Source organism: Hemiscyllium ocellatum, chromosome 22 (genome assembly GCF_020745735.1).
Source record: "Hemiscyllium ocellatum isolate sHemOce1 chromosome 22, sHemOce1.pat.X.cur, whole genome shotgun sequence".
Taxonomy (NCBI): Eukaryota; Metazoa; Chordata; class Chondrichthyes; order Orectolobiformes; family Hemiscylliidae; genus Hemiscyllium; species Hemiscyllium ocellatum.
This window is the reverse complement of record NC_083422.1, coordinates 30485435-30498533: the sequence shown is the minus strand read 5'-3', so window position 1 is coordinate 30498533 and position 13099 is coordinate 30485435. Positions and strand designations below refer to the sequence as shown.

Here is a 13099-nt window from a genome sequence, read left to right as displayed (position 1 = left end):
TTTCCTGCACTGGCAAGTTCCACAAAGCTTGAGAATCTTATGCGCCCGCTATTAAAATTGGTAGTTCTGGTTAAAACAACTGCTAACTACCCATTAACATATTTAAACTGGCAACATTCCTCTCCCAGAGGGATTTCTCGCACACAGCTGAATGTGCTACATTTAAAAGGATGGTCAGCAGATTTGAGCTGAATTCCTGACATGTTGTGGATTCAGCATTTTACGCAACCGCCCACACTCAAACCCACTCACTCTGTTAGGCTCAAGCTCCCTCCATAGTAATTACTCAACAAGTCTGCAATTTCCTTATTTTCATTTCCCATGATACTTGCACCTCTTTTTAAAGAACACTTTTTAAGGAACTCTTGACTCCCCTTTCTTTCCTAATATAACTGAAAAATGTTTGTGTTAATCTTGACATCCATCACAAGCATCTTTTAAAATGTTCTTTCTACAACTCTTACTATATTTGTCTTGTTGCATGGTTTTTCTATCTAGCCCAGTCCCTGGATCTGCACTATTTCATGCACATTTGTATATCCGTTCCTTTAGTTCTACATTATCTCCTCACTTTTATCAAAACATGAAATACTTTATAAAATACAAAGATAATTTTAAAATTTCAATTAATTTACAAAATATTTTAAATATAAATAAAACATTTTTAAAAGAATTATAAAATACATCAAATATTTTTGAACATATGGAATAATAAAGATATTCTGCTTCGACAGAATTTTGGGATTCACATTGGATTAGTAAATAAGACTTTATGAAATTGTGCTGAAAGCAGGAAGCCTTGCCCACAGAGATCACACATGTATAAGGTCTGTTCCAAAGTAACATCTGGTTACTAAGGAACAGATTTTAAAAAGAAACTGCTCTTATTGTCATTCCCAATGGACTAAGTTTAAATAAACTCAGTGGACAAATTTATACCTGTAAACCTGATGCTAGAGTAGCTGAGTCACATTTGGCCAGTCAGTACAAAGTCCTGAATATAGGAAATAGCTTGCTCACCATCAATATGTTCTCATTTGGAAGTTCATAGTGTACAGAATATGAATATCTTTCAGAGCTAAAAATATGGCATTGTTCGTCCTTATAAGGTAGTAATTGTAACAGTTTCATAGTTGGGTTGAGGGAGGTGGATAGAACAGAGTTGGAAAAATAGAGATCCCACATTATTACCACACAATTACATAAATACATATTAATTAGGCCAATAATCTCTCAATTTCTTTAACAGAGATTCAATCGAAACCCTAAGTCCTGATTGAGGAGAAACATGACCAACTCCATTCCACATGGCCAGTGAAGAAACATTTGGCCACGTACCATATTTGCAATGAGGACTGTAATGACATTAGTTAAAAATCACACAACACCAGGTTATAGTTGGACTACGACCTGGTGTTGTGCGATTTTTAACTTTGTACACACCAGTCCAACACTGGCACCTCCAAATTATAATGACACTAGCCTTCGTGCTGAAGAAAGCTCATTGTGCTACTTCTAAACATCCTTCTTTCCCCAGCCTTAGAAGGGAAAGGATTGTTGAAATTCATCCTGGGACTTTGGGATGTTATCTGAGGACTTAGATTCATTGGTGAATGTTGGTGCCTTGATTTCAACGCAATGCCTCTCAGTTTTTTTTAAACTTTAGTTTGCATGCATTTTCATTTAATCATAATTCTTAGCTTGCTGTCATTAAAAAAATTATTCCAATTTTCTTTCTTGTATCTGAAACTAACTCCTCAGAACTCCCTACACTGTGCTCCACCTGCCACAGATCTTTGTTCTGAAGTTGCATAATCTGTAAATTGCTCTTTTTAAAAATTCAATCCTGCTCCAGTTCAATAAATATATAGAATGCTAACTGCCAACTCTCGGCAAAAGTACTTGCCAACTTCTTCTGATAATATATGCAACCGCTGATGGTAAAAACACTTGAAATTAACTTTGAATGATAAATCTGAGAAATGAGGATTGGATCATTGGTTCAGCAGCAGATTTTTAAACCTTCTAGATCTGGAGGAATAAAAAAAAAGCTGCTCTCCAATTTGTGGGTTTCGACTAATCAGAAAGCAATTTGGAACTTTCCAAAAGCAGTTTAGTTAGGTCAATGGGTCTTCCAGCTCAACAAGTTTAATCATAGAAAAAGAAAGAAAACATCAGGCACAGGAAATAACAACTTCTCAAACTTTTATTATCTGGTCTGGTTAAGATTAGAGCTTGGTCTCTTTCAGGGCAGTCTCAATTTTATGTCAGTGAATGATTATCAGAAGCTCTAGAGAAGTTGCTATTTCTTCCATCAAGGACACGTAAGCAAATACAGTGATGGATGTGAATGTCCAAAAGACAGTTGCAAGAATTTTTAGGCAAGCAAGAAGTGATTTCATGTTGAAGGCAAATAATCTATTCTGATAATAAACCTCAAAATTCAGAGGGGTGGATTTTATTTGAAGCTGGTTGCATATTTCTTTTTTCTTTTCAATAATTAATTCAGGGGATTTGGTGTTGCTATTTATTGTCCATCCCTGGTTGCCCTTGATAAGGTGGTGGTGAGCTGCCTTCTTGAACTACTGTAGACTATTTTCTGCAGCAAAATCTGCAATGCTGCTAGAGGGGCAGTTCCAGGCTTTTGGCCCAGCAACACTGAAGGAACGGCGATCTATTTCCAAGGGTATCAGATGGGTAGACTGCACGGCAACCTATCTGCTATCTTTGCCCTTCCAGATGATAGCTGTTATGGTTTGGAAGGTGCTGCCTAAAGTACTTCAGTCGATGGCAGCCTCCAGGATGTTGACACTGGGTACTTAGCAATGATAATGTCAGTGAAAGCTCATATCATCATTATTTTCTAAGTAGCAAGTGGTTCTTACCCTTCATATTAAATATACCAATCTAATAAAAGTGATTTTAAAAGAAATCTACATTTTCAAACTAAGAAAACTAACAAATAAAACTAAACATGTTGGATCCAGCTTGATGAATCAGCAATTGTACTAGGGCCAAATATGTCGTTGCTGATCTTAAAGTCTAATTTACATTGCTTTTAGTCTTCAGAATGAAGGAAGATATATTTTGTTCTATTATTAATAAAAATTTGCAGCAAGTTCAAAAAGTACACTTGGAATTTGCAAATGAAAAACCGAAGCCAATGGTTTCCAACATGCACAAGAGAAGAACAAACTCCTTACTAAACCTTTCCTGGCAAAATCTTTCCTCGTCTGAAGGTTTGACCCATGCCGGGGCCTGGTTTCAGAGCCAAAATCTACAAATCTGTGTATTCTAATAGGGGATATCAGCAATCAGCAGTGCAACTCAAGAGGTCCTTTCTCCCCACCATTTCCTTTACTGAAAATGCTCACTCATGCTGGGGCATAATTCCAGAGGTGTTGGCTGCCTCAGTTTCTCACCCAGTGGATATGCCTCATTAATTCAAAGCACTTAATTATATTCTGGGAATCAATACAATTGTGCCTGATCCTGCAATCACTTAACTCTACAAACACACTCACACATAAAACAAAGATCACTGAAAAGCAATCAGCAAGCTTGGCTGAATTTTCTCCACCCTATTCCAAGATGCCGAGGCCAACTTTAGTACCCTTTCTGCTAACTCAGCTGAAATAAGAAAATCAAGGACAGTTTGGTCTCCAATTTTTTTAGTTGCGCAAGAAAGATGTCATTGTTAACCCTTGCAATTGTTTCAAGTTTATACATTTAAAAATCATCACAAAGAATATTGTTTGAGTCGTGGGACCAGCATGGATTAGCAAGCAACTGAAGTGCTTTTATAATGGCAGATAGATTCACACATATATGGATGGGTATGAATAAAAATGCATCCATTAGAAATACAAAGAAAGAATAAATGAAATAGATAAATCAGTGGATTACCTAACTAGCTCCCCTTTGTGAATGTGTCCAGTGGAGATTCACACGGATGATCCCTGGAATGGTTGGTATAACATACGAGGAACAGCTGAGGATCCTGGGATTGTACTCATTGGAGTTTAGAAGATTAAGGGGAGACTTAATAGAGACATACAAGATAATACATGGCTTGGAAAGGGTGGATGCTAGGAAATTGTTTCCGTTAGGTGAGGAGATGAGGACCCGTGGACACAGCCTTAGAATTACAGGGGGTCAATTCAGAACAGAAATGCGGAGACATTTCTTCAGCCAGAGAGTGGTGGGCCTGTGGAATTCATTGCCGCAGAGTGCAGTGGAGGCCGGGACGCTAAATGTCTTCAAGGCAGAGATTGATAGATTCTTGATGTCACGAGGAATTAAGGGCTACGGGGAGAATGCGGGTAAGTGGAGTTGAAATGCCCATCAGCCATGATTGAATGGTGGAGTGAACTCGATGGGCCGAATGGCCTTACTTCCACTCCTATGTCTTCTGGTCTTATGGTCTTAAGAGCACAGCTAGTTTGGTGGAAATGAGCTAGGAGCAGTTTTAGATGATTGGAGTTTTATGAAAATAACTTATTACCAGCAGAGATGAGACTTTATAGTTTCTACTATTCTCTTAACAACAACACTGCACACTGAATGTGCTAATGCACTTCCACAGGGAATTTGACGATGAGATCCATCCTACAATGTGCTGACAGTGAAACATGCTGCATTTTGTGGCAATTCAATCCAGGTGATATCTCTTCCATATCACACATTGTCAGTCAACTTACATATTACTATTTTGTGTGCATTAAACTTTCTGTAATTTTGCTAGAAAAGCATAGGCAATTCTGTCAAAGTTATGTCAATTAGATTGAGCCCAAAATGCTTGGCAATGTAATTAGTGGAGAAGTCAGGAAGGGAAAACCTCCTGGTGAATTGGAAGATCTAACTTAAAGGCCAAAATATTTTTTAAGGCTATTGTGATGGACATTTAGAATCTATCCAATGAGGTTTGTTAGGCCTTTTACATTAGATTGTGGGATTTGGAGAGTGTACCCTACACTGCTTACTTGTATGGCTGAAGCCTGAGTAGAAACTGTTTATGCACTGATGGAGAAGTGCAACCAATGTTTCACATTACTGAGATGTGGCCCTGTTTAGCCTAACTGTCAGGCTAATCACCTTCAGGAGAAACTTTCACTTGGCTGCTCAGATTTGCATTCAGTAAATAAATAAATGAAAAGATATTTGCAGACAATACAGACCCAACATCCACATCATTTTTGTTCTTTCATAAGTATGAGCAAATCCTTAGCATTATATATTTTGATAATTTACAGTTCACAACTGGATTTGGCAGAACCGGAGAACTTAAATCTGATCTATCAGTTCACATCAAGTACTATTCACTAACAACATGACCTTTCCTTTTGTCACTTAAGAAGTGCATTGGAGCTGCCAGTGATATGTTATGCAATCAGTCCTGTATCACTTTATGGCTGGTCAAGTTGATCTCTGCTAAAATATACACCCATAGTCATTGAACTGATGGCTACATTTCAATGTCAGGGAAGAATTGATTCGACATAAATTAAAGAACAATTTTAAAAATTAACTAGCTCCAAAGTGGCCCAAGTATATTGCCACAGCAGCTGCAAAGCTAATGCTTAGTGAGACTATTTACCTCAGGTGGCCTCACAGTGATTATGATTATGCTATCGATCGAGCAACTTAATTTCTTAGCTATGCTGCTGCTTTTGAATCGTTTAAACACAGAAATCACTTTGTATTGACACAAATACTGCAGTATAATCTTGTTGCACCTTGCCTATTATTTTAGCACGAACTAATTAATTGGTATCGAATTAATCATTTAGTGAAAGGATTACAATTTTTATATTCTGTGTTTTTGTAAAATAAATATTTTGACCCCTCTGCTACACTTCAATTCTCTCATGGTTATGATGATATATGCAAATGGTAACAATTATATTTATTATTATGCAATTCATAATTCTAAAGTCAAAGCTAAATATCTGGCTGAAGTCCATCATAAACAAAGGTTAATGTGTTGTTACTTATTAAGAGAAATGGCAAGAGAAGCCTGCCCTGATTGAGACTTTTAAAAGTTTTAATTTGACTCCTTAAGGAAATCTGGGAAATCTGTTGGTACTTAAATAATTGGCTTCAGAATCACATAAGTGGATTATTGTTTGACAATTTGAAAACAAACGGATAAAGCAAAATAATGTTGAACACGTGAGGGTTATAAAACCTTGTTTTAATGAACTTGTTGCAAGTACAGTATTTTGGAAACAATTTCTTTCAGTTTTACATTATAAATATAACATATTCCTTTAGGAAGTGTAGTCACTAACAAATTATTAAAGGTTCAGGTTGAGGAAGGGGTGTAGGTGGGCAAGAAATATAACTTGCCTTGTAATGCCAGATAAACAATTCCCACAATATTATACAGTAAACACTGGCAATCTGTCAAGGATATTAACAAAATATATTTTTTGAAATACGGTAGATTCCCCGTTTTTTTTTGTCTCAGAGGTTAAGTGCCCCACTCCTGCACCGTATACAAATTGATTTAGCAGTTCTACCAAGAAAGGACAGCAAAAGAGCAAGTGAGAACACATATATAGCATATTTTGACAGTTAGTTTTAAATCAGTCTGTACATATTAACACAACAGGTACAGAATACCAGTACCAATGAACTCTTTCGTAAATCTAGAATTCAGGGAAATGATTTTAGATGAATGTTTTTACCGGCAAGGAAAATGGAACACCTGTAATTTCCCAGATCCTAGAATGAACGTCAATGATGAAAGATCAAAAGCAGCCTTAGTTTCTCAAACTAATGAAATTATGTTCCTTTACTCAAACTCTAAAAATTGATCTAATTCTGGATCTATATCTACACATTTGCAAATCCCATAGAAGATATCTGATTTAGAGAAAACTACAAATTACTACAAATTACTGCAATCAATAGAGAGGGAGAGGCTTTCAACCAATAGCTGTACTGCCTTTGAACTTAGGTCACAGAGGTGAAAGAAGTGTTCAAAGTTCAGTTTCTTTTCTTTAAAAGTATGAAACTAATAGTCCTATAGAAATAGGCAGATTCTAGGTTTGCATGCATTATTTTTCTGATCACTACTCACCATAACAATCCCTCCTGACTGCTCAGCTGTGCACATACTCATTATAGGTGCCATTCCAATTGTAGTTCCTTGGAAGTATACCCCACTGCAAATATATAACAAAAGACACTTCAGCATGTTATGAAGTTAAAGATTTTACCTTACTGAATGTAGTCATAATTTCAATACTGTCTATTTGTTCAGTAACAGCAGCAGGGCTGATACCAAGATTGATATTTGAGACTTCTGACGCGAAGTCCACTCTGACATACTTATTAACAGCTGGTCAGACAATTGCGGAAAGAAAACAGAACAGTAATGAGTCAATACATTGCTGAGAAAAGTATCTTTATTTTATAACATTGATTATTTTCCCATTCTATTTTACCTCTTTTCATTTGTCTTCAAGATTATACCTCCATGGGTCACTTTTCACAAACCACATAATGAATAAGCATAGACATTTTATCCGTTAAAAACAACAACAATGGCTGAAGAAAATATTGTATCATAAGCCAAAACTGCAGGTGATAGCTCTGAGCATTCATTTTCTGAAATGATTTTGATTCATCAATACACAACAGCCTCTGAGGTGATAGCCATTGAGATACATGTAAGGTGTTTAGCATGAGGTGCTTGCTTGAAGATTATTGCACAAAAAAGCTGTACTATATTTTTAAATCAACCTTTTCAAAAGCATTAAGACTTCTCTAGAGAAGCAGGGACTTGAAACGCAGGCCTTCCAATATAGAGGTAGGGTCTGTGCCATTAGATCCCTTTAAAGATCTAAGGATATTCCTATCAACTTGTTCAGAATGGTTATGTCACACATCTGAATTAGGTGGCATTCCTTGCTCGAGATAAGGACACAAACACTGTACCATAACAGCCTCTAAACCTTTGCTATTATTTACGTGGGGAGATTGTTGATTGATTGATGTGCAAACTTGCTCCAATCAGTGTTGATTATTTCTAATTAAATGGTCAAGATGTTGATGTGTTCATTTTTATTCCAATATGTTGGTCCAGGCGTTCTGATGACTAGGGGTTCGTGTAACACAATGATTGTGTTCCTATCTCTAAATCAGAAGACCTGGGTTCACGTCCCACCTGCTCCAGAGGCATGTCATAACATTTCTGAACAGATTGATTAGAAAATAAAAGAATTCTGATGGCTAGATGGCCACTGGGTTTGGGTACTGGGATCATGCTGACACAGCTGCATCTATAGGAATTGCCCGGAAGTTTAAGACTCCAGTAGGCAATTCCCCTGCATTTGGAACACTGCAAAGAAGCCCTTTAAATTTAGAGGATTCCAACTCAGTTAAATTATATTGTTATCCAGGAGAAGTTAGAGGATTAAAAATCCAATTTACCTCCTACGCTGACTCCCTCCATTAATGTACATCTCTTAGACGTCTAACCAGACCCCATCCACCTGATGCAACATCATTTCCACCTCCAACTTGACCTGACTCCGCTGTACCTGACAACATGCCTGTCGATTGCTATCCACAAACTACCAGTTTAACTCTGCTCGACAGGATTACACCTCCCATCACTACCACCACCACCATGATGGCTTTATTGTTTTACAGTGTTTGATGTAGCTCAATCCAAGATTGCAAACTTTAATCTAAACAAAAGAAACCAAGAAGGCATGAAGGGAAACTGCATTAAAAGGTATGACAATAGATACAAAATGTCTGAAAATTTAAACATTTAATACATGGTTTACAACAAATTCTTGTTCCTTTGTGGTACTAGAGGAAACATGTAAGGTGATCCAACCCTGGCTACCGAGGGAGGTTAAAGATTGTATTAGATCAAACGATGAATCTTACAAAGTTGTCAAAAAAGTGAGGATTGTGAATGATTTAGAATTCAACAAAGCTGAAAAAAGATAAAGAAAATAGAATCCACAAGTAGAAACAGTTGAGAAAAAGCTTGTTTATAAAAAATAGATTAGCAAAGAGCCATGTGGATTCACTACAGGTAGGGACAGAGGAATGTATAAGGGTGAATAAGGAAATAACAGAGACACTAAACAATACTGCATGTATGTCTTCATGGAGAAAGATATAAAAATCCTCCCTGGAAAACTAGAGAACCAGCGGACTTGAAAGAATAAGGAGCTGAAATAAATTAGTATTAATGAAAAAAGTGGTACTGGAGAAATCAATGGGAGTGAAAACCGGTAAGTCCCTGGAACCTGATGATCTCTATAACAGTCTTGAAAGAGGTAGTTGTAATGAATGGATATATTGGTGGTCAATTTAAAATATTTTATAGATTCTGGAATAGTTCCTGTAAACTGGAAAACAGGAAATGTCATTTATGAAAGGAGGGAAGAGAAAATGGGCACCTATAGACTTATGACTTGACATCAGTGACAGGGAAATGCTGGAATTTATTATAAGAGTGTGATATTTGTACATTTGGAAATCAGTGATGGAACTGACAAACCAGTTAAATATTTTGAGGATACAAATAGCAGAAAAGGTAAGGAGGAACCAACAGTAACGAAGTAGTTAAATTTTGAGAAGGCTTTTGATAAGATTCCACACAGGAGATTGTAAATAAATTACAACACATGGATTTGGATGTATTATGTTTGGTATGGATTGAAAATCAGTTAACAGACAAAACAGCCTAGACATAAAAGGATCATTTTCCAATTGGCAGGTGCTAACTGGAGGCATACTGTGAGGATCAATGCTTGGGTCCCAGCTATTCATAATCTCTGTTGATGATTTGGATAGGGAGATTACATTTATTCTGCACATGTGCTAATTTCAGATGGATGTTCATGATCCCTTTCCATCATTAGAAGAAAATTAAAGAGCAATCTGGATGTGATTTGATGCAGTAAAAATGTATGTTTTTCAAATTGACATTTTAGTCTGGCAGTGAGGTACGAATGCAGAAAGAGCTCATTTGTGAAGAGGGAATAACCATTCTGGTAACTTGGTCTGTTGATAAGTTTCAATTCAAAAGCTATTTACTTTTCACATACGTTTTAACATAATCAAGTCTCTGGATTAGTGGTGCTGGAAGAGCACAGCAGTTCAGGCAGCATCCAAATGTTAATTGTAAATTAAACTTCTCAAATTTATAAAAATATATTATTTTTAAGTTAACATTCACTTTTTTTTTCTAAGTACCCGCTCTGTACTGGAGCAGAGAAAGCATTTGGATTTAATGTGTAAAAAGTGAAATTCGCTGGCTACACTCCTCAATGCTGTAATAAGAAACAGCAATGTTCCATACTCCCAGCTCAGAACTCTGGCTTTCAATTGTGAGAATTGTTCATGGGTACATTTCACATCCAGTACTTTTTCTGTGTGGAGCCAGATCTAATGATATAAAGCCTGTGATGGAATCATCACTCATGTGTCAATGAGTTGCAGAAAAATTACAAGCAGAGATATTTTGAGAACTCCATCAGCATAATCAATACTGCAGGGATAGCACCTATTGGATCATTTTCCTCAGGAATCAATGTGTTAGGAAAACTGTCTCATGAGTTTCATTATATAAGTAATCTAACAAATAAACATAACTTGGAGAAACATGTCTAATGTTCATTGGAGAAATATGCTTTGCAGTCCAATTCCTGACTTCAAAAAGTTTCCACTGCTAAGGGTTTGGGAATTAACTAGATTTTATGTATCACAGGATGAGAACTGGGAAGGGGAACCAAATATGGGGATCTGTCTTCACATACGTCGATTGCTTTATTCTTGCTTCTTCAATGTTTGTTGGCAGCTGACCACCATAGTTCAAAATAACTTAAAAGGGAATACAACAATTTTCCTGCCTATTTAGCCTTCCTCAAAGTTTGTCAGGAGCTGTGTATCTCTCCAATAAAGGATCACTGGGAATTCCTCCCCAGGAACAGTTATGTAGATTGAAGGTAGTCCTGGTTCAGGCAGTTGGGAAACAGGTACAGTTGGTAAACAGGCCAGAAACCAAACAACAGATCTGGGTCTCCCGTGACGGTAGGACCTTCTGGTTGACAAGAGAAACCAGTTAAATGCTGATTTGACATTTATCCTCTGGCTGCTCAGGATCCAGAGGGAACTGGAGTTATTATTGAAGAAGATGCATTGGGATCATGTTTAAAAAATTGAAAGAACTGCAGATGCTGGAAATCAGACACGAAAACAGACATTGCTGGAAAAGCTCAGCAGCTCTGGCAACATCCATTGAGAGAAATCAGAGTTAATGTTTCAGATCCAGTGATTCTTCCTCAGAACAGGAAAAAGTTATTTTTTAATGCAGAGGTTAGGGTGGGTGGGGGAGGGGTAAGTGGTAAACGATAGGTGGAGATAGGGCCCAAAGAGAGAGAAAAACAGTGGAACAGACAAAGGAGTGGATAATGGTCATCCTAATGGTTTCTAATGGGGCTATTAGTGTCTAATAATGGGTAGTTTGTATAACAGACCATGTGATAACAAGGTCTGGTCTGACGGTTTTGGGGTAAGGCCATGGGAAAGGTACCTCAAGCCCTAAATTGTTGATCTCGACAGCGAGTCAGAAGGCTGTACAGTTTCCAAGCAGAAAATGAGGTGCTGTTCTTCCAGCTAGCACTGAGCTTCTCTGAATAATACAGTAAGCCTGAGATTGAGATGTTGGCCAGGGAACATGGTGATGTGTTGAAATGGCAAGCAACTGGAAACACAGAGTGTTTTTTGCAGACAGAATGTAGTTGTTCTGTGAAGCAGTCACCAGTTTATGATTTATCTCCCCAGTGTAGAGGAGACCACATTCTGAGCAGAAAATGCAATAGACTAGACTGAAGGAAGTACAGGTAAAGTGCTGCTTCACTTGGAGGCTATGTTTGGGCCTTGGATACCGAGCAGGGAAGCGTTAAATGGGCAGGTGTTACATCTTCTGTGGTTTCAGGGTAAGATGTCATGGAGCTGTGTTGGGAGTGAAGAAGGTGAGCTCCAGGGTATCCTGAAGAGAATGGTCCTTGTGGAAGTCTGACAATGGAGGAAACAGATGGGGAATGTGTGTCTGGCGGTGGCATCCGCTGGAGGTGGCAGAAATGATCCTCTGGATGCGGATGCTAGTGGACCATAGGTGAGGACCCTATCGCTGTTGTGGAGGGAAGAAGGGGCAAGTGGACTGAAGTGTGGGAGATGGCTTGGATTCAGTTGAGGGCGCTGTCAACTATGGTGCTGGGGAACCCTTGGTTGAGGAAGCAGGTAGACATTTCAAAGCTCCCTTGTCAAAGCTGGCATCATCAAAACAGTTGTGACAGAGACAGAGGAACTGGAAGAATGGAATAGAGTCTTTACAGGAAGTGGGGTATGAAGATATATAGTTAAGGTAATTGTGGGAGTCAATTGGTTTGTAGTGAATATTCGTGGCCAGCCTAACCCCAGTACTGGAAGCAGAGATCTCAAGAAAGGGAAGGGTGGAGTCAGAGATAGATCAGGTGACTGTGAGAATGGGGTGGAAATTGGAAGCAAAATTGATAAACGTTTCTAATTCTGGGTGAGAGAAGGAAGCAGCACTGATGATATTATTGATCTACTAGAGAAAAAGTTTTGGTTAGGGGATGGAATAGCAATGGAACAAGGAATGTTCCACTTACCCCACAAAGAGACAGACATAACTGGGGCCCATGCAGGTACCCATGGCCAACCTTTGACCTGAAGAAAGTGAGAGGAGTTAAAACAGAAGTTGCTCAGGTTGATGTCGAGCTTGGTCAGGCGGAGGAGAGTGGTGTTAGATGGGGACATTTCAGGCCTTTTCTTCCAGGAAGAAGTGGAGACCGTCCTGATGAGGGATTAGATGTGTAAAGGGATTGCATGTTTGTGGTGATGTGGAGGCGTCTGGAGCCTACAAACTAGAAATTCTGAAAGTAACATAAAGCATCAGAAAAATCACAGATGTAAGTGGGAAGGTTCTGGGTGCGGGGAGAAAAACTGAGTCAAGGTAGGAACAGATGAGTTCTGTGAGGCAGGAGCAGGCAAAAACAATGGGCCTGACCGGGCAGTCCTGTTTGTGAATTTTGGGAAACTG

The 13099-nt window shown here is 38.2% G+C and overlaps 1 protein-coding gene across 6 annotated transcripts in view; it reads right to left on the bottom strand.

Moving 5' to 3' along the window:
* Positions 1–13099, bottom strand: part of LOC132826253 (disintegrin and metalloproteinase domain-containing protein 12-like) — a 350675-nt gene that overhangs the window by 82723 nt on the left and 254853 nt on the right. For all 6 annotated transcript variants that reach the window (XM_060841979.1, XM_060841976.1, XM_060841980.1 and 3 more), the window contains one exon: positions 7085–7169. In XM_060841979.1, coding sequence (XP_060697962.1) covers positions 7085–7169 — 85 coding nt within the window. The remainder of the gene's footprint in view (positions 1–7084; positions 7170–13099) is intronic.